Below are 21,674 nucleotides of genomic sequence, written 5' to 3' on the forward strand. Positions count from 1 at the left end.
TACCTACCGGTCTTGGGACAGCATCTGCAACCGCCTCTTCAACCACAAGGAGGCGTCACGATCCAAGCTAATGGTCCTCCCACCGGCACTCCCGAGCTCTGTGGGGCCGGGGCTCCGGGGGAAAGACGACAGGAACTCACGGGCTTCAGTGACCCACGGGCTGCAGAGCTCTGGGGGGGGACGGGCAGCGAGGGTGGCGGGTCACTGCCGGCCAACGAGCGATGAGCTCGTAACAACAGGCAACATACGGCAGAGGCCGGGAATCCCAAACAGAAACCCGAGTCGCCGGGAACATTACTGGGAGCTCAGCGGTTAGAGCGCCCGCCTCACGCGCGAGAGACCCGGGTCCGCTTCCCGGCAGGTCAGGGCGAAACCTTGGGCAAGTTTCCTTACTCCGCCCGCCTGATAAGAATCCCTCAACGGGCAAACAAATATATAATAATTTGGTCACTTCGATCCACGGCTGTTCGTGGGACAGACGCTGCTGTGCGCAGTTGGCTGCCGCGTTTCGCCCACAAATGTACAGTCACTTCACTTTACAGCCTATGCTGTGAAGCGCTTTGAGACGTCGAGGAGACGTGGTAAGGCGCCGTGTCCAACGCGAGGATTATTATTATGATAACGCTCAGCAGGTCAGGCAGCATCCATGGAGAGAGGAAAGTGGGTTAACGTTTCAGGTCGATGCCCTTTCGTTCTATGTCTCTCTCCGCAGCCCAGCAATCGCCGCGGGGCTGACACGTCACCCGCACTGACCTTCACACAGCGCCAGCGAGTCGGCCCGGGTTCGTGTGTGTGTGGGGGGTGGGGGGGGGGGAGTACAAAAAAAAACATGGCTTTGGGCGTTGGCCAAAAAAAAATGTATTTTTATCTATTTTTTTTTAAATTTTAACCGTTTCCTTTTCGGCCCCGTTTCTCGGAGAACTTTTCCTCGCAGGTCACTCCCGACTCGGGAGCCGGAACCGCCCCCCGACTACATCGCAGGTACCGCGGTCAATACTCCCTTCCCGAAAAAACAACAGTAACAACTCACCACCACCACCACCACGGTAATTAACCACAGCGGTCGGCCGGCGGCTGTGCCCCGCGACGGCCGGGCCCGCGATCGGCTGCCGCGCTCCGCCCCCGCGAAGCGCTCCCCGCGGGGGGGGTGGGGGTGGGGGGGCGCGTCCCGCGGAACGCTTCTGAGACGTCTCGGAGGGTGCGATGAGAGGCGCTGTTATCCAAGTGCCAGAATTATTATTATTATTTGTGTTGGGTTTGTCATCGTCTGGTGAAGGGTGGGGGGGGGTCAGGATGGGTGGGGGGGGGGGTGGGGGGGGGGGGTCAGGATGGGTGGGGGGGGGGTCAGGATGGGTGGCGGGGGGGGAGGGTCAGGATGGGTGGGGGGGAGGGTCAGGATGGGTGGGTGGGGGAGGGTCAGGATGGGTGGGTGGGGGAGGGTCAGGATGGGTGGGTGGGGGAGGGTCAGGATGGGTGGGGGGAGGGGGGTCAGGATGGGTGGGGGGAGGGTCAGGATGGGTGGGGGGAGGGTCAGGATGGGTGGGGGGAGGGTCAGGATGGGTGGGGGGAGGGTCAGGATGGGTGGGGGGGGGGTCAGGATGGGTGGGGGGGAGGGTCAGGATGGGTGGGTGGGGGCGGGTCAGGATGGGTGGGGGGGGATGGGGGGAGGGTCAGGATGGGTGGGGGGGGGTCAGGATGGGTGGGGGGGGATGGGGGGAGGGTCAGGATGGGTGGGGGGGGGGAGGGTCAGGATGGGTGGGGGGGGGGTCAGGGGCGGACACACACAGACTTGGCCGCGGCTGTCAGTGCGGAGGGGTATAAAGCCCCGGAGTCTGGGCTGAGCCGCTCTGTCTGTGTGTGTGTGTCTGTGTGTGTGTCCATGGCCGCCCTGTGCCGCCTGTGTGTGTGGGGGTGTGTGTGGGTGTGTGTGTGGGTGTGTGTCCTGCCCACCGCCCGGGTAAGTCAGGCTGCGCTGCGCTGTGGGGAGGGTGGGGTGTGGGGTGGGGAGGGGAGGGGGTGGGGGTGGGGTGCGGGAGTGTGGGGTGGGGGGGGGTGGGGGTGGGGAGGGGTGGGTTGTGGGGTGGGGGGGGGGGGTGTGGGATGGGTGTGGGATGGGGAGGGGTGTGGGGAGGGTGTGGGGGAGGGGTGGGGAGGGTGGGGAGGGGGTGGGGGAGGGTGGGGAGGGTGGGGAGGGGGTGGGGGAGGGTGGGGTGGGGAGGGGTGTGCGGGGGGGGGGTCTCTCCCTCCCGGTGTAGCCGGGGTTGGGGCTCCCTCCCCCCGGGCTCGGCGCTGACCCTGTCCCCCCTGTCCCCCCCCAGGCTGAGGGCTGTAACATGACCGGTCTCTGGCGCAGTGGTCTGGGCTCCGCTGTGCACTTGGCGGAGAGGGGCGGCGGTGCGCTCCGCGGCCGCTATATGACGGCGGTGGAGGTGCAGAAGGGAGACGCCGCTCCCGAGAGCGATGTGATGGGGGTCAGGAACACGGGCAGGAACCCCACATTCAGCTTCTCGGTGGCCTGGGCGGCAGGTACTGACCACCCACCCACCCACTGACCAACCACTGACCACCGACCACCGACCACCCACTGACCACCGACCACCCACTGACCACCCACTGACCACCCACCACCCACTGACCAACCACCCACCCACTGACCACTTGACCACCCACTGACCACCCACTGACCACCCACTGACCACTGACCACCCACTGACCACCCACTGACCACCCACTGACCACTGACCACCCACTGACCACCCACCTGACCACACTACCACTGACCACCCACTGACCTGACCACCCACTGACCACCCACTGACCACCCACTGACCACCCACTGACCACCCACTGACCACTGACCACCCACTGACCACCCACTGACCACCCACTGACCACCCACTGACCACCCACTGACCACCCACTGACCACTGACCACCCACTGACCACTGACCACCCATTGACCGACCACTGACCACTGACCACTGACTGACCACTGACCGACCACTGACCACTGACCAGTCACTGACCACTAACTAACTACTGACTGACCACTAACCACTGACTGACCACTGACCACTCACTGACCACTGACTGACCACCCACCCACTAACTAACCACCCACCCACCAGCTACTAACTACCCACCAACTACCAACTAATTACCCACCAACTACCTACTAAATACTAACTAATTACCCTCTGGCCAATTAACTGCCAACTCCCTACTCAGTGACTACCCCCTAACTACCGCTTAAACCTCCTCTTCACCACCTCCTTCTCCCGGTGTCACTGCAGTAACTCCCGAACCGAGGCTCACGGTGATCTGGAACTGGGGTTTGCAAAGGGTTTGACGCAGTAACTGGACTTAGGGTTTACTACAGTAACTAACTCTCACCCCCCTCACGCTCTCACCCCCTCATACCCTCACACCCTCACACCCTCACCCCCTCACGCTCTCACCCCCTCACCCCCTCACCCCCTCACGCTCTCACGCCCTCACCCCCTCACGCCCTCACCCCCTCACGCTCTCACCCCCTCACCCCCTCACGCCCTCACGCTCTCACCCCCTCACGCTCTCGCACCCTCACCCCCTCACACCCTCACGCTCTCACCCCCTCACGCTCTCACACCCTCACCCCCTCACACCCTCACCCTCTCACACCCTCACCCCCTCACACCCTCACACCCTCACCCCCTCACTCTCTCACACCCTCACACCCTCACGCTCTCATCCCCTCACGCTCTCACACCCTCACCCCCTCACGCTCTCATGCCCTCACCCCCTCACGCCCTCACACCCTCACCCCCTCACACCCTCACGCTCTCACACCCTCACCTCCTCACGCTATCACCCCCTCACCTCCTCACACTCTCACACCATCACCCCCTCACGTTCCTCACCCCCTCACCCCCTCACGTTCCTCACCTCCTCACCCCCTCATGCCCTCCCATCTTAAGCTCTTTGAGACGTCTTGACAGTCTTCCAGACCTAAAGCGCTCCACACAATGCACCGCAAGGTGAGTTGACCTTACGCGTGCGTTTGCTCGCGCGTGTCTGCGTGCACACAGGCTCCACCACCTCCTGGGTCGGGCAGTGCTTCGTGCAGGAAGACGGACAGGAGGTCCTGAAGACCATGTGGCTGCTGAGATCGTCTGCGACAAGCCCTCAAGAGAACTGGGCAGCCGTGAGGTGAGCGACATCTGCCCCGGCGCTGGCAGGGAGACACTCCCCGGGCGGGTTAACAACTCTTTTGTGAGCAAATGGAGAGAAAGTTATCAGAATGAAAGCCTTTGGCCACGAGCAGCTGCTGAAGGTCGGACCACATGTGAGGCAGAGACTCCCCACCCCTGCAGCCCCCACATACACACATTTTGGAGCCACCTCATCCCCGAGGAGACCCCAGTTCCCCCACCCCCACTCCCCAAGGGGTAGTGGAAATCCGGAACTCTGTTCCCCGAAAGATTGTGGACGCCGGATCCATTCACATTCAGTACTGAGGCGGAGAGCTATTTGTTAGCTCAGGGGATCAAGGGATATAATAATAATAATATATTATTTTATTATATGGGACAAGGGTAATTGGAGCTGAAGTACACATCAGCCTTGATCTTACTGAATGGCGGAACAGGCTCGAGGGGCTGAATGGCCTCCTCCTGCTGCTATGTGGTCACCCGGCTTCATGAGGGTGACCTTGAGAATCAGGTCAGCAATATGCTGAGTGTCCAACATCGTGCGCATGTAGCAAAGTGCGGGGAAAGAGCGGTGATTTGCGATGCCGACAACAGCAAGGCTCAGGGTGCGTTCTCGGTGCTCTTGTCCCCGCCTGCACCACTCTCTGTGATGGAGGGTTGTGTGGGAGCCGGTGTTTACTGTTCTCTCCCGTCTTTGTGTTTCTTTCTCCCTCAGGATCGGGGAGGACACTTTCCACCGCAGCCCTGGCAATGTGGTATCTGAGCAGCTGAGGGCGGGCGCATAACAGCAGCCGTCCAGCGAATAGTGTCACCAATAAAGCAATGTCCACTTGATCTTCTTTAACGTGTGTCACTTGTCAGTACTTGTCGGCTGCATACACTGTGAGGCATCATCTGTAAAGCTCATCCACATAAGGTCACAATAACCATTGCGTTCGAATACAGAGCCTCATCACGTCAGGAGGACATCTCAAAGCGCTTCGCAGGATTTATTGTGTAGTGCTTGTATTTGTGGGCAAACCCGGCAGCCAATTTGCTCACAGCAAAGTCCCGCAAACAGCCATGAAGTGAGCAACCGCTTTTATTTCAGGGGATTGTTGGCCAGGACACCGGGAGAGAGAAACTCCATTCACTTTTCAATTAGCCCCACGGTTTAACGTCTCATTCAAAGCTCGGCACTGCACTGGAGCGTCAGCCTAGTCTGTGAACTCGCAGCAGAAGGCAGAAGTCCCGACGTGGGGCTTAGACTCGCAGCAGAGGAAAGGACAAGACATCAACGAAACAGGAACACGGTTGTAAGCGATTCAGCGGCCACTCTCATCGGTCTGAAACCAAGAGAACGCTGTCTACTGTTTGTGAATTTTGATACTGTTTCCATGGTGATGCGCTCTGCATGAGATTAAATCATAATTATCGCATCATGCAATATCAAATGGGAGGAGGACACAGTGATTGTTACCTGAGCTAACCGAGTCGCGGTGTTGGGTTAATTGGTATTCAACCCAGGAGAACTAGGAATTTGTCCATTTATAAAATGCCAAGAACTTTGAGCCTCTTTACACACAACGGGAACAGAACCAGGTTACGTCCTGTTGACAGGACAGGGTGGTTGTTAATGGGGGGGGGGGAGGTGGCTGCTGAATGGAGGCGGTTTCTTGAGCAGGTTTGACTGTAATGACTACTTGAGAACCATGGGAACGGACGGCATAGGAGGGGGCCATTTAGCTGACGTTCCCGTGGTCGGTGTCGGCTCCTGGTGGAAGCCTCCCAGCCTGACCCCGAGCCAGGGGAACCCGCTTGCTCTGCGTGTGTCGGCCAAATCTTACAAAATACCCCCATTGCAATGATCTGCTCTAATGTCTCTCTGTGTATCTCTCATGTTACTGGATTGATTTCCATTCTCCTCGTGATCTCGAGCAGCTGTGACCCATAACTGACTTGCCTCTCCCCACCGCTTTCTGAATCACTCGTCCCTCTCTACAGTCTTCTGGCGTAATCTCTGGATCTGCAAACTTCTGGACAATGATTGATCCAAATTCCCCGTTTCCCGAAACTAAAGGAACTCTAAATAGGGGGCGAATGCTGTGTGATCTCCCTCGGTGTAACCGCCCTGAGCTCCCACAGACCCTGCCTCACAGCTGTCAAAAGTTATTGTATATTTTGAGTGCATAGTTCAAAGGCCCCCCAAATGTGATGTGTTTTAGGGCCACCCCTCCCCGCACCCCTTATTCTTTAATCTGGCCTTGCAACCCCTTCCCCCCACCCCCCATCAAGTTATTGTTCACTCCCCCACCCCCAGTCAAGGTCCTTTAGATGAGGTGCTAAACTGAGGTCCCATCGACCTGTGTAGGTGGACATTAAGGATCCCATGGCTCTATTCAAAAAGAGAAAGGAGTTTCTCTCTCCCAGTGTTCTGGCCAACAATCCCCCAGAATAAAATTGCTCTCTTCTCTCAATGGCTGTTTGCGGGATATTGCTATGGGTAATTGTGCTGCCACACTTGCCTACAAATACAGTCACTACACGTCACAGTAAATCCTGTGAAGCATCTTTCTGAGTTGATAAGGCGCTAGACCAAATGCAAGGATTGTTATTTTTATTATTATTATTACTTCTCCTCCCCCGCCCCGTCTGGTTGATGTGTTGGGTCATGTCTTGCCACTGGCGGTGCCCAGCAGGGTGGCTGCTAGGAGGGGATGGGGAGAGGAATACTCCCTGTTTCTCCTCCGATGGCCACCGTGCCCCCTTATCTCTCCCCGGCCCAGCCTGGCCCCATCTGGCCTTTGGCTCCACCCCTCGGAAGAGGCATTAACTCTCGGACAATAGGTACCTATCACACTCTCAGTCTCGGTCAGTCTCAGACTCTGTCTCAGCCCATCTCTGTCTCACGTCTGTCTCGCTCTCAATCAGTCTCTGTCTCAGTCTATGTGTCTCAGACTCAGACTCAGTCTCAGTCAGCGACTTCCAGTCTTCGCTCTCTGCTCATGATGGCAGCTGTCAGTGTGCTGATGGAGGAGGAGAGTCTGCTGTGTGGGATCTGCCTGGAACTGTTGAAGGAAGCCGTGACCATCCCGTGCGGCCACACGTTCTGCCTCGGGTGCATTCAGAGCTGCTGGTGTGAGGCGGGCGATGGCGGAGACCGCAGGTGTCCTCACTGCCGTCAGAGCTTCGCCCCGGCCCCCCACCTCCACAAAAACCTGATCTTATGTAAGATCGTGGACGACTTCGCCTCGTCCAGAGCCCGAGTGTCCATCAGCCTAGCGGCCGACGGGGGCAAAGTCTCCTGCGATTTCTGCACCGGAACCAAGATGGGAGCAGCCAAGTCTTGCTCGGTGTGTTTGGTCTCTTACTGCGAGCTCCACCTCAAGCCTCACCGTGAGAACGCAGCCTTCCAGCACCACAGCCTGACCGAGCCCATCGGCGATCTCAACCAGAGGAGGTGTCCGGCTCACGGCAAGCTCCTGGACTTGTTCTGCAGGACCGATCAGATCTTTATCTGCTCCTTCTGCACCACCGAGAGACACCGCAATCACCAGACGGTAACTGTGGAGGAGGAAGTTTCCAAACAGAAGGTAAGAGATTCGTGGCAGGAGAGAACAATCTCCCGAGACTCTGTCTATGTAGGAAATGATCTAGACTGCAGTGCCTCAGGACAGTGTAGGAACATGTGGTGTGTGAGAGAACTTGTGGTTTAAAGCCTTGCTATTATTATTATTTATTTTTGAAGGGATTGTTACCCCCTGGATAAGCGATCCACCAATCGACTAACAACTAGGTTCCTACTTACTGCTTGGTCAACAGTGGCATGTGTGTGGAGTAAGGCAACTTGCCCGGGAATCGAACCCAGGTCCTCTTGCTTGCTCTAACCACTGAGCTACAGGATTCCACAATCCCTCCAAAAAAAAGAAACTTGGTCAACTCAATCCACGACTTGTTTGTGGAACATTGCTGTGCGCAATTGACTGCCATGTTTCGCCCACAAAATACAGTCAATCCACATTACAGTGTACGCTGTGAAGGACTTTGAGAGTCTCAACGATGTGATAAGGCACTATGTCAAATGGGAGTTTTATTGTTGTTATAATTTTCAGAAACAACTGGCCCACGAGGAGGTGGAGGTGGCGACACAGATACAGAGGACGTTGGCTGAGATCAGAAACCTGCAGCAAACCATCGACTCTATTACAGTGAGTACCACATTAATATCTCAGGGATACAGTATATAGTTTGAATGACAACATGTCAAACAACTGTCAGGATGAGGGAAGGGGAACTGGATGGTCTTCTTTCTCCAGCAAATTCTTATGTCCCGGTTTCTCATTCTCTCGTCAGACCGCCGCGCTCAACGTGGAGTCCGAAATTACCAACAAGTTCATGGCCATGGCGGAGGCCATTCAGGAGACGCAGAGGGAAGTGATCGGGCTGGTGGAGGGCGAGGAGCGAGCCTCGCTGAGCCAGGCCGACAGCATCAGGAACCAACTGGAGGAGAAGTGCACGCAGCTGAGAGCCCGAGAGAAGCAGCTGAAAACCCTGTCGTTGAGCAGCGATCAGCTGAGGCTGATACAGGTAACAGCAAAGCCTAGTCAGAGCCCTGGACCTTGATTACACGCTGCAGATCATATCTGATGGTTATTGTCCGTCAAACGGGGTCAGCGCGTCACCTGACCCAAGCATGGTCACAGGAGCTGCAAATAACAAGAGCAAATAGTGAGACACGGGCCAGTGATAAACAGAACCTATCCCAAATAATACAATGGGGCACCAATGGCTAACTTAATGAGATCAGGAGCAGTGATGAAATCTACAACAAAAAGTTACATTTGTATGAATTATCTGGCATGTGTCCTGATTGAATAAGCCTTTTATTCATACAAACAAAGGCTTATTTAATCAGGACAAATGCCAGATAATTCAACAACATTGGCAGTATGATTGGGATGGATTTGGTGGTCAGCACTTGCTGAGAGGGTTTGGGTGTGTGAGGGTGTGTGTGTGGGGGTGGGGGGCAGTATATGTGTTTGTGGGGTGTGTGTGTGTGGTGGGGGGGAGCAGTGTGTGTGTGTGGGGTGTGTATGCGAGGGGGAGAATCTGGTATTTGCAATCTGATGATATAACCATGGAGTGATCTTGTCTTCAGTATTTTACATCAGTGACTTCAATAAAGTCTTAATTCTTTGTGGTTTTACTCCAGAAAGTCATTGAGTTTTCTTTCGCTTGGCAAATTCTTATGTTTTTATGTTTCCACGTGTGTTCGCTTGCTGTCAGGAATCTCTGGCTGTGAATGAAGCCACTCAAAGCCTGGAATTCCCGCAGTTGCGGAGAGATATATTTGTGACGATCGCTCATGCCAGTGAGGTGGTAACTGAGCTCTCGGTGCTGGTAACGGGGTACCTGAGAGAGGCCGTCAACCACGGACTGAAAAACAGAGGCACAAAAGGTCAGTGAATTCTATCTGTCTGTCTGTCTTGTCTGTCTGTCGAATGATTGATATGATGCTCAGAATATTTTCGCCTCGCTCAGCACTGGGTCAAAGTGTGGGGCACAAATTGGCCTCAACGCACTATAGCTTTAGTAGAGACAGTTCCTATGATTGTTTTTATCAGGATCAGGGTTGACTACAAAGTCCCGGTCAGCCAGCGCTTTCTGGCTAGAATCGCGCCACCGCAGCCAACTGCGCACAGCAGTGTCCCACAAACAGCCGTGGATTGAATGCCACGCGATCCACCAATCGACCAACAATCAGGAAGCTGCTACGTGCGTTTCTCACAGTTTTGTGGAGTCCTGTAGCTCAGTGGTTAGAGCACTCGCTTTGCAAGTGAGAGACCTGAGTTCAATTCCAGGCAGGGCGAAACCTTGGGCAAGTTTCCTTACTCCACACAGAGCCTAATAATAATCCCTCCAAAAAACCAAAAACAATAATTAAATTGGTCATTTTCAATCGACGACTGTTTGTGGGACATTGCTGTGCGCAATTGGCTGCCGCGTTCGCCCACAAATATACAGTCAATTCACTTTACAGTGTGTTCTGTGAAGCGCTTTGGGACGTCCTCCTGACGTGAAAAGCGCTATATCAAATGCAAGGATTATTATTATTATTATTATTGTTCTGATTTCACTTTGGACAGGACGTAAAGCAGAGATTGCTCCTGGGCCGCTCAGCCTCCATGTTGCCCCATTTCATTCGGACCCGGTGACCCGGGAGGACTTTTTACGTTGTGAGTATTGCGCTTGTCTTCATTTCACTGTGATCATCCCTTCGAAAAGAGAAAATTTGCCCACAAGATACACAGTCAATTCACTTTACAGCGTATCCTGTGAAGCACTTTGAGACGTCTCGAAGACGTGATGAGGTGCTGTATGAAATGTAAAGATTATTATTATTATTATATTTCTTCTCCCTTTCCAGATGCCGCAAAGCTGACATTTGACCCAAACACCGCGAACAACTACTTGAGTTTATCTGCCGGGAACCGGACGGTGATGGAATGTTTCCCCGAGTCGGGAGGGTACCTGGAGCACCCTGACCGCTTCGACACTCTGTGGCACGTACTGTGTGCCGAGAGCCTGTGCGCCGGCAAGTACTACTGGGAGGTGTGCGGGCAGGCAGGGCCGCGGGGCTTCGCCGCTAACCTGGGCATCGCTTACGGGAGGATCAACAGGAAGGGGGCCGACCTTTCCTGCTCCATCGGCGGCAACGCTGTGTCCTGGTGCCTGAGCGTCTCCCCGGACGGGGGCCGCCGGCAACGCTTCTCCGCCCGGCACAGGAACAAGTCGTTCGACATCCCGCGAGTGGCGTGCGAGCGGATCGGACTCTACCTGGACTGGCCAGCCGGCACCTTGGCCATTTACGATGTGGTCGCGGGTGCCATGACTTTGATTCACCGGTTCCGCTCGGTGTTCACCGAGCCCCTGTTCCCCGCGTTCGGAGTTTACTCCAAGTCGTCGCTCACGATCCAGCAGCTGCCATAGTTACAGCAGCAGGAGCGGGCGTTATTACTGGTCAGGCCTCTCGTACCAAACCTGCCCGACCTCCTCGGCACAATGTCACTCTGATACGGTGAATCACGCAGAACGTTACAACACGGGAACAGGCCACTCGGCTCAACCAGCCCGTGCCGGTGTTTATACTCCACACTCGTCTCCACCCGCTCCTAATCCCCTCTCTTACTCCTCTGTCCCCCCTCTCCCGTGACCCTGTAGCGTTCTATTGCGCTGTGCTGCACCTGTGCAACTTATTACAGTATATTTTGTCGTCTTGTTTGGCGCAGCTTTATTTTAATGCAAAGTATTCGTATTTCCAAATAAATGCGAAAAGGCTGGAAATTGCACAGGACTGCCTGGACGAGCAGCGGGAGAGCTTGAATATGGCGTCTATCGTACAACTTATATTTTTTGGGGGGTGGGGTGTCAGCACGCGCTTAAGATCTCCAAACCAGCCTGAGAGTTCCACGTCTGCCACCGACACGTGGAAATCCCTGTGTCTGGCGCTTATCTCATTCTGGAGAGTATTAAGGTGCAGGTCAGTGAGAGCCGAGGCTTCGTGACCCCTGGAGCTAAACTCAATCGCTGGAGACCTTCAAGGTACAAATTGTAATTTATGTAATCGATTGAGACAGCACAAAAACTGGACAAATGCGACAGTAATAAATAATACTAATCCTTGCATCCGATGCAGCGCCTTATCACGTCTTCGATAGTCTCAAAGCGCTTCGCAGGACACACTGCAAAGTGTAGTGACTGTGTGTTTTGTGGGCGAAACGCACAGGTGTCGCACAAATTATTTTTTTATTAGAAATAGCCCCCAAAAATGAGGCGTCCCGCCCCAAACCCGCCCATTCTTTCTACGCACAGGACCACGCAAAAAAAAGACAAACCCGCCCGATTGGGCGGGAAACCCGCACAACCCGCCCACACTGCGCTGCCCGGGGGCGGGGCCTGGGCGGGGGGCGGGGCCTGGGCGGCGGGGGGCGGGGTCAGGTCTACGCGTCTCTCAAGATGGCGGCGGCGGCGGTGACGGGTTTGTTCATCAAAAGCCGAGTCCCGGGGTGAGGGGTCAACCCGCGGATGTAGTGACTGTGTGTCTGTCTGTCACTGAGGGTGGAGTGACTGTGTGTCTGTCTGTCACTGAGGGTGTAGTGACTGTGTGTCTGTCACTGAGGGTGTAGTGACTGTGTGTCTGTCTGTCACTGAGGGTGTAGTGACTGTCTGTCTGTCACTGAGGGTGTAGTGACTGTCTGTCTGTCACTGAGGGTGTAGTGACTGTGTGTCTGTCACTGAGGGTGTAGTGACTGTGTGTCTGTCTGTCACTGAGGGTGTAGTGACTGTCTGTCTGTCACTGAGGGTGTAGTGACTGTGTGTCTGTCTGTAACTGAGGGTGTAGTGACTGTCTGTCTCGCCTTTATCACCTCAAGGCCGGACTATGGGACCTCTCTCCTCGTCGGCCTTCCCCACACCTCCCTCCACACTGCAGCTCATCCAGAACTCTGCAGCTCTGTCCCGCACCAGACACCGCGACCACATCACTCCCACCCTCGCCCTCACCCTCGCCCTCACCCTCACCCTCGCCCTCACTCCCGCCCTCACCCTCGCCCTCACTCCCGCCCTCACCCTCGCCCTCACCCTCACTCCCGCCCTCACCCTCACCCTCACCCTCACTCCCACCCTCGCCCTCACCCTCACCCTCACTTCCGCCCTCACCCTCACTCCCGCCCTCACTCTCGCCCTCACTCCCACCCTCACTCCCACCCTCATCCTCACTCCCACCCTCGCCCTCACCCTCACTCCCACCCTCACCCTCACCCTCACCCTCACTCCCGCCCTCACCCTCACTCCCGCCCTCACCCTCGCCCTCACTCCCACCCTCACTCCCACCCTCACCCTCGCCCTCACCCTCACTCCCGCCCTCACCCTCACTCCCACCCTCACCCTCACTCCCACCCTCGCCCTCACCCTCACCCTCACTCCCGCCCTCACCCTCACTCCCGCCCTCACCCTCGCCCTCACTCCCACCCTCACTCCCACCCTCATCCTCACTCCCACCCTCGCCCTCACCCTCACTCCCACCCTCACTCCCACCCTCGCCCTCACCCTCACTCCCGCCCTCACCCTCGCCCTCACTCCCACCCTCACCCTCACTCCCACCCTCACTCCCACCCTCGCCCTCACCCTCGCCCTCACCCTCGTCCTCACTCCCACCCTCGCCCTCACCCTCACCCTCACTCCCACCCTCGCCCTCACCCTCGCCCTCACCCTCACTCCCACCCTCGCCCTCACCCTCACCTTCACTCCCACCCTCGCCCTCGCCCTCGCTCGCCTCCACTGCTTCCCATCCGGCAGAGGATCGAATTCAAGATCCTCATCCTCACCTACAAGGCCATTCGCGGCCTCACTCCCTCCTCCCTCTCTGACCTACTATCCCCCTACCTACCCGCCCGTACCCTCCGTCCCTCTGGCTCCGGTCTGCTCCACATCCCCCGCCCCAACCGCCCTACCATCGGTGGTCGGGCCTTCAGCCTCTCAGCCCCGAGGCTCTGGAACTCCATCCCCAGTGCCTTCGCCGCTTCAACAACAACAACAACAACAAGATTCCATTTATAGAGCGCCTTTCACGTCAGGAGGACGTCCCAAGGCGCTGCACAGTTGGGTCATGACCCGAGCAGGGGGGAAATGGTCAGGGTGAGGGGAGGGAAGGGAGGGAGAGAGGAGGGGGAAATGGTCAGGGTGAGGGGAGGGAAGGGAGGGAGCGAGGAGGAGGAAGAGAGTCGAGAGGGGAGCTGAAGGCACGGTCAAAGAGAAAGGTTTTGAGACCGGCCTTGAAGGAGGAAAGGGAGGAAGCAAGGCGAAGGCACTGGGGGATGGAGTTCCAGAGCCTCGGGGCTGAGAGGCTGAAGGCCCGACCACCGATAGTAGGGCGGTTGGGGCGGGGGACGTGGAGCAGACCGGAGCCAGAGGAACGGAGGGTACGGGCAGGTAGGTAGGGGGATAGTAGGTTGGAGAGGTAGGAGGGAGCAAGGCCGTGAATGGCCTTGTAGGTGAAAGGCTTCCTCCCTTTCCTCCTTCAGGGCCGGTCTCAAGACCTTTCTCTTTGACAGTGCCTTCAGCTCCGCTCTCGACTCTCTCCCCCCTCCTCCCTCCCTCCCTCCCCTCCCCTCCCCCTGACCATCTCCCCCCTCCTCGCTCCCTCCCTCCCCTCCCCTCACCCTGACCATTCCCCCCTCCTCGCTCCCTCCCTCCCCTCCCACTGACCATTTCCCCAATGCTTGGGTCCCGACCCAACTGTCCAGCGCCTTGGGACATCCTCCCGACATGAAGGGTGCTCTATAAATGAAATCTTGTTGTTGTTGTTGAGGGTGTAGTGACTGTGTGTCTGTCTGTCACTGAGAGTGTAGTGTCTATATGTCTGTCTCTTTGTTACTGTCTACACCAGACTCCTGCATCTTGTGGAAGGACATCATGTATTTCTGGCCAGAGTTCACTCTCTTGCCCTCTGCTCCCTTCTATGTTAATTAACTTTTACCTCAATGTCCCCCTCACAGCTGGAAAAACATATACCTTCTTTTTAAAACCCACCGTTGCCTGTGTAACCTGCAGGGTAATCCCGGTGAGATGGAGCCGTTACAGTCAGAATTACCTGGAGCCAGAGGTCAACAGGGAATACTATCGCGCTCCAGTCACAGAGCTCAGCCAAGAGGAGAAGGATATTCAGGAGCTCAAGAGGGTTCGACCGATAAAAGCTGCTCAGAACAGTATTACCAGCTCGGTCTTTTATGATCCTCTTTTAAGGTCAGTGATAATAATAATAATAATAATCCTTGCATTTGATATAGCGCTTTTCACGTCGGGAGGACGTCCCAAAGCGCTTCACGGAACACACTGTAAAGTGAATTGACTGTATATTTGTGGGCGAACGCGGCGGCCGATTGCGCACAGCAATGTCCCACAAACAGTCGGGGATTGAAAATGACCAATTTATTATTGTTTTTGGTTTTGGGGGGATTATTATTAGGCTCTGTGTGGAGTAAGGAAACTTGCCCGAGGTTTCGCCCTCTGCCTGGAATTGAATTCAGGTCTCTCACTTGCAAAGCGAGTGCTCTAACCACTGAGCTACAGGACTCCACGATGGGGTTCAGATGAGTTGAATTCTTGCTCAATTGCCTGAACCTCACAAATATATATATATATATAACATATATGTGTTTTGTCTCAAATGCTACACTTTCTAAAGTCTTAGTAACTATTTAGTGTCTAAACCCAACTGCTAACTGTGACCTGGCTCTGGAGTTTATGAGCCACTGTACATGTTGGCCTGGTTGCAGATGGTGAAGGATTATTTTTTTCAATAAATTCTTTCAGCAAATTCATCAATATGATAATGACGGGAGGACAGAAAAAGTTGGCTCGATCCATTATGAATGAGGTACGGTTTGCCATTTCTGCTTCTTTTTTATAACAGGTGTCGTTTGACGTTACGCTAGTTTGAGAAAATAAACTCAGAACCATGCAGTATAGATTTACATTTACACAGCGTCTTTCACAGCGGGAGGATGCCCCAAGGTGCTGGACAATTGGGGTTTGCACCCGAGCGAGAGAAGACCTACATCAAATGCAAAGGGTTATTATTATTATTATTAAACACAGAACAAAGAACAAATCTTGGATCTTCTTGTACTGTCTTCTACAAGCCCAGCACCTTGGGACGTCCTCAAGACGTGAAAGGCGCTATACAAATGTAATTTTGTATTCTGTTCTGTGGGACATTATCACGCTGGCAGTGACCCATCACGACAGACTGTACTATGCATCTGCTTATCAGTGTGGCCACCCACATCACACATACTTTGATATAAACAGTGCCTCTGTTCTCTTGCACAGACCTTTGAGCTTATTAAACGGAAGCAGGTTGAGCTGTACCACAAGGCTCCAGAGGCCAATAGAGAGAACATTGAGTGTAACCCCTACAAGATCTTCCACCGGGCTTTGGAAAACTGTAAACCTGTCATTGGATTAACTAATATTCAGCGTGGCGGCAAGACCTACCAGGTAAACCTCGCTTCTGACTGATTACACCGTCATTCCACACGCACAAGTTTCCCAATTTTGGACAATTTAAAAAAAAAATCACAAATAGTTTTTTATACTCGGTGTCTCTCCTCCCCTGCTGATCAGATTTTCTGGGGTTGTGGGTGGAGGTGAGAGAGAGATTTTCCTCTTCTCCTGCACACACTCCCCGTGGCTGAGAAGAGAAATTGACCACATTCTTTGAGGTCTTAGCACTGCTCTGCTGTCAGCCAATGGAGGTATCAGAACCATAGATTTACAGCACAGACGACGGCATCTTGACCCATCGTGTCTGTGCTCGAAGATGTGTGAGAACAGAAGGGATGATTCACTCAACATCCTCCCACATACTGACAGACAGGAGGCCATTCAGCCCACCATGTGTCACTCCCCGTGTTTCTGAATTGCCTTTCTTTAATAACTTCCCACTTGCCAGCTTCCCCACTTGTGTTTTTTCACTCCCAGGTTCACTTTTGATCTCTTGTTCCGGCTTCAAAAGCCACCAGTGTATTCGTGACTGTAGTAATGATTTCCAAACCCTATCGACCCTCTTGAGAGAAGAAATCCCTTCTACCCTCTCCCCACCTGCTATGATTTCCACCAAAACAGGGAATGCAAACTCGCTTTAACACCCGGTGCGAGGGACAAGGTCTCTTGACAGTGTAGCTGTTCCTCCTGTCCCCTGCCCTCAGCATTGCACTGCAGTGTCAGCCTTGACTGTGAGCTAAAGTCTTGACATAGGTCTTGAACCTTCTGACCGTAAGGCAACTGAGCCAAGCTGATATCTTGATGAAATTAATTGTCGTTGATATTATAGGTTCCAACACCACTGAAGGACAACCGCCGACGTTTCCTGGCCATGAAGTGGTTGATCACACATTGCCAGGAGAGCAAGTCTCTGCAGACACACATGTCCATCCAGCTGTCACAGGAGCTGCTCGCTGCGTTCAACAACGAGGGCAACGTCATCAAGAGGAAACACGACCTGCACAAAATGGCCGAGGCAAACCGAGCCTTTGCCCACTATCGGTGGTGGTGAGTGAGCCGGGCGGCACCAGACACCAGACTCTTGTGAGTCTTAACCTTCAAGACACTGGATTGTCAGATTTCACTCTTATCTGGACCGAGCAGCGATTTGTCACTAACTCAACAAAGACAGTAATCAAAGTGCTGCGATGCGACAGTTAACTTAACCACAAGCTTCACTGAACCCGGCCACCCTGAGACAAGACACAAGATTGTTTCGAACCACGTCAATCCACAAACGAGAAGTGAGGTTTTAAAATAAAACTTCAGAGATTTAATGGGAAAAAGAGACGAGACTATACAGTCAAATAAAATGTTTCACTTCAATTAAACAGGACTTTTTTTTTACAGTGATTTCATTCTGACTTCTGATCCTTTGTATTTTCTCACAGTAACAGTTTCACAGTATGTTTCGCTCATTAAATCGCCCACAAGCTGTCAACAACAACAATAACTTGCATTTAAATAGCGCCCCTCACGCAGGGTAGCGTCCCAGAGCGCCTTCCTGAGTGAAGGAACCAGTGCTCGCGTTAGTAAAGCCGGGTGGCAGCTTCCCGTCCGATGTGCTGTCACTCCCTGCGTTTGCCGTCTATGATGGCTTTCCAGTCGTCTGACCAGGATTCCAGTCTCCTGCGATGTGGCTCGAGCTCAGTGTGCCGGTTGTGCCAGCAGGTGAACACAATGTGCTCCCAGCTGGGGTTTGGCTCCACTCCTCAGCCAGAGATAAGAACATGGTTTCGTTAGTAAAATCCCAACAGGCAGAGACTCGGGGTCACAGCAAATAGGCCATCACACGCCTGTGAGAGAGCGCGAGAGAAACAGCAAATTCCCCTACAGAGCAACAACTTGCATTTATATTGAAGCCTTCGTGTTTGATGGTGTCTTGGAGCGCAGAAGGTTTGTCCGAGGCTACTCTGTGTGATTCAAGGGGGGAGAGGGCAGCAGTGCAAACTAGGTTTGATTTGTGGTCTATCATCTCAGTTGACCTGAACCTGCCAATTGACCTGAACATCCCCTGCTGTAGGGACAGAAAGATCAGTGCTCGGGCTATTACTATTTACACTGCACACAATCGGTTTGGAAGTGGTTACTGGGGTTAAACTGGGAATTTCTGTGTAGTGATTTGGAATTCTCTAATAGAAGAACCATATCTATACAGTTCAAGAGATGAGGCTGTGTTCCCATGTGTGATCACTGTCTGGTGCTCCCTTGCTGGAAAGTGTGTGTATGAAAGAGATAGAGAACAGTGTTAAAGCTTTGGTTGTCCAAGTTGTTTTCTGATCTCGCTGCGTTAGAAAGTTTACCTTTGATATCCACCTTGTCGTCAATGAGGAGGTCGGCTGACACTATGGTCTTGTCCCGGCTCATCACCAAACGCTGCACAAACTGGGGGCCCAGATGTTTCTCGACCCAAGCGTACTGGGAGACAACAACAAATTACATTTGCATTGGACACGAGCTGGGGGTTGGGATCAGAAGGGGTGGTGGGCAGTTAGGGGCAGGGTAGGAGGGTGGCCAAAGGTGCGGTCAAAGAGGGTTTTGAGACGTTTTAGTAATTTTGGAAACAATAACAATAATAATATTGCATTTGTTGTAGCACAAAGTCCTTCACAGGATTTACTGTTGAGTGTAGGGATTACAGTAAAACTTGCATAAATCTAATCTTTATAAATCGTACAATCTCTTTAGCTGTAGGTTCACTCGAGTCCGATTCAGTTTCCTATCCAAACCACTTGGATTTCTTTGCATGAGTCGTGTTACTCCCCTAACTATCCGATTCAGGGTTGCAGAATGTTAGAGATGGGGTTTGGTAGTTGTGGGACCTCGCCATTGGGGGAATGGACCCAGGAGACCCGGCCTGTTGGGAGACACATCCCACAATCTAAGAACCTCTGATTTATTGCATCAATCTGGGAAGAGAGAGTGTGTGCAATCTATTCCGGACACAGAGAAATTCCCACTTGTAAGTCAGTATAGATGGAACATGTTGTTTAGATACTCTTAAGCACAGTGAAGTGTCAGACCTCCGATTTAACCAAGAACCATCAATACTTGTTCATTTACTAAAACCTGCTAGAGCCTTACCTTCTCTTTGACACAATATTCATACTTCAGGATAGGACTGGTGCAGATGAAGACTTCTGTTCTGTGGTTTACAAACACAACAACAAATAACATTTACACAGTGCTGTTCACGTTGGCAGGACATCCCACGGTGCTGGACAGTCAGGCATTTGAACCTGAGCTGGGGGATGCAATCAGAAGGAGTGGAGGGCAGGGAGGGTTTTGAGACGTGCCTTGAAGGAGGCAATGGGGGGAGCAAGATGAAAGGACTGTGGGAATGGAGTTCCAAAGGGGTGGGGGTAGAGAGGCTGAAGGTATGACCGCCGATGGTGGGGTGGGCCGGACGGGGGTGTTGGGACACAGCCATTCACTAAAATGTTCAGTATCACACATAGTGAAATGAACTTCTGGACAACAGATGTCCACAGCTCTATGATGCCTTGTTGATTGTTGACTTATACCAATCTACCCCCGACTCTGATCTGATTCCTGATCACTTTCCTATGAGCTTTTTCTGGAAAATTCTTGCCTAAGAATCTTGGCTGATCGGCAGGATTCCTTGTCCACATGATCAGCAGCTGCAGCTGTCAGTGTTGTGAAAAGGATCATAACCACAGATCGAGCACAGAGCCACGGTCAATGACACTGAAGGATGGCGGTCACTCACTCGTTCAGGCTGAACATCTCCTGCATGGCCTCCACTGCTCCAGGTATTGGCACCAAATCCAAAAAGAAATTGGGACTCCCATAAATGTTCCTTACAAAATCCTAAAATCATAAAGGTTCTTTTTAGACGATTTCATTTATATAATGTCCTTCATAAGAGGTAGTCCCTCAGAGCGCTGGACAACAACAACTTACATTTATACAGCGGCCCTTCATGCATTGCCAACCCTGACCCTGATTAAAAAATAAAATGTCTGTCCCCCCCCCCCCCACTCTCTCTCTTGCTTTCTGGCCCATCCTTTGGATGAGACATTAAACCAAGGTCCCATCTGCCTGTTCAGGTGGACGTTAAAGAGAGCCTATGGCACTATTCGAAGAGCGGAGGGAGTCTCTCTCTCTCCCAGTGTCCGGGCCAACAATCCCCCCAAATAAAAATACTGGTCACTTGCTCCATCGCTGCCTGTGGGACAATGCTGCGCCCAACTGGACCATTGATTTACACTGATCTCTACCGACACTGCCACTCCAGTAAAACACTACCGCAATGCGTAGGACAAAACACTCTGCACATATCACGGGGTGATGGACCCCAAAAAGTCGCGCTAACCGCCCTATTATCTGAAAAATAACAAAAATATCATCATTCGTTAATGGCATCACGACGGTTCGGTCCGGTCACCGGGAACAGCATCCCTTCCCCCACAGGAACGTCGGGGGGCACTTTCCAAAGTGCCGCTCAAGCCGAGGGCCAACAAACCACGACGGCGGCGGCGGCGACAACAAAATGACATTTACGGAGCGCCTCTCCCGTCGGGCGGACGCCCCAAAAGCGCCGGACGTGGCAGCGTATCCTGCGGAAGCGCTTTGAGACGCCTCGGTGACGCCAACCCACGGGGACAGTAACCGCGCCAGTAACACACCGGTGCATTTCAATGGTTATAGCGGTGAGTGAGGGACAGGGGTCCCTCCATCACCCCCACACCCCCCCCCCACCCCCACACCCACCCCCACAGAGGGTTAGGATAGTGCACACACACACACACACACAACGCTGATGACACATTGCGGGCCAACCGAACTCAGGTGGGCGGGCGGTAGGGGCGGGGCGGATGCCCGCGTCCTCACGCCCGATTGGCTGAAGGGCGGCGAGTGCGCGCCCGGATTGGCTGCGGGAGGCGTCCGTCACCACCGCCCCGCCCACACACACACACACACACACAGCAGGTTAGGTTGATCTGAACGCACTCGATCGCAGCGCGGGCGGCGCCACCTGCCGGCCGACCGGCGCCACGACGCGGAGGGACCGGGTGGTGGGCGGCGGCGGGCGGCGGCGGACGGGACGACGCGCTCACCGCCGCGAGGCCGGGGTCGAGCTGCCGGTACTGGGCCTCCACCGAGAAGCCTCGGCGCTCGTCCAGCGCCACGTAGGGCAGCTGCGGGTGGCGGGAGCGGTAGAGCCTGAGGAAGGAGGCCTCAAAGTCGGCGAGGACCCCGTCCATGTCCACCAGCACCCGCACCGGCGGCATAGCTCCCGCCCCCCCGGCCCCGCCCCCCCCCCCGCCCCCGCCGCCGCCGCGCCGCCGCCCCGCCGCCCGTGCTCGTTGGGCTACTTTTTGGGCTCGAGACTGGTGGGGGGCGGGTTGGGCTACCCGCCCCACCACCCGCGCCCGC

At 54.3% G+C, this 21,674-nt stretch overlaps 4 protein-coding genes across 4 annotated transcripts; 3 read left to right on the top strand and 1 right to left on the bottom strand.

Annotated features, from left to right (window-relative positions):
- The first annotated feature begins 70 nt into the window (after positions 1-70).
- avd (avidin) lies at positions 71-5,034 on the top strand. The gene is made up of 4 exons (XM_042342555.1): positions 71-229; positions 2,256-2,526; positions 4,068-4,188; positions 4,906-5,034. Exons 1-4 carry the CDS (start codon positions 71-73, stop codon positions 4,973-4,975), a joined length of 621 nt encoding a protein of 206 aa, XP_042198489.1. The 3' UTR covers positions 4,976-5,034.
- A 2,143-nt stretch (positions 5,035-7,177) lies between these two features.
- LOC103175746 (tripartite motif-containing protein 16-like) lies at positions 7,178-11,159 on the top strand. The gene is made up of 6 exons (XM_007888920.2): positions 7,178-7,762; positions 8,282-8,377; positions 8,523-8,756; positions 9,456-9,627; positions 10,316-10,405; positions 10,597-11,159. The coding sequence occupies exons 1-6, from the start codon at positions 7,178-7,180 to the stop codon at positions 11,157-11,159; spliced, it is 1,740 nt and encodes a 579-aa protein (XP_007887111.2).
- Positions 11,160-12,165: 1,006 nt separating this feature from the next.
- Positions 12,166-17,598, top strand: mrps7 (mitochondrial ribosomal protein S7). The gene is given in 5 exon segments (NM_001292955.1): positions 12,166-12,235; positions 14,781-14,972; positions 15,543-15,606; positions 16,062-16,229; positions 17,065-17,598. Coding segments are annotated over 5 exon segments (696 nt in total). The 5' UTR covers positions 12,166-12,185; the 3' UTR covers positions 17,287-17,598.
- LOC103175656 (5'(3')-deoxyribonucleotidase, mitochondrial) lies at positions 17,525-21,553 on the bottom strand. Its single transcript, XM_042342513.1, has 5 exons — positions 21,356-21,553; positions 20,005-20,105; positions 19,359-19,419; positions 18,578-18,692; positions 17,525-17,985 (listed from the first exon to the last, which is right to left on the bottom strand). Exons 1-5 carry the CDS (start codon positions 21,527-21,529, stop codon positions 17,843-17,845), a joined length of 594 nt encoding a protein of 197 aa, XP_042198447.1. The 5' UTR covers positions 21,530-21,553; the 3' UTR covers positions 17,525-17,842.
- Positions 21,554-21,674: the final 121 nt, after the last annotated feature.

Source organism: Callorhinchus milii, unplaced genomic scaffold, assembly GCF_018977255.1.
Source record: "Callorhinchus milii isolate IMCB2004 unplaced genomic scaffold, IMCB_Cmil_1.0 Scaffold20, whole genome shotgun sequence".
NCBI classification, from domain to species: domain Eukaryota; kingdom Metazoa; phylum Chordata; class Chondrichthyes; order Chimaeriformes; family Callorhinchidae; genus Callorhinchus; species Callorhinchus milii.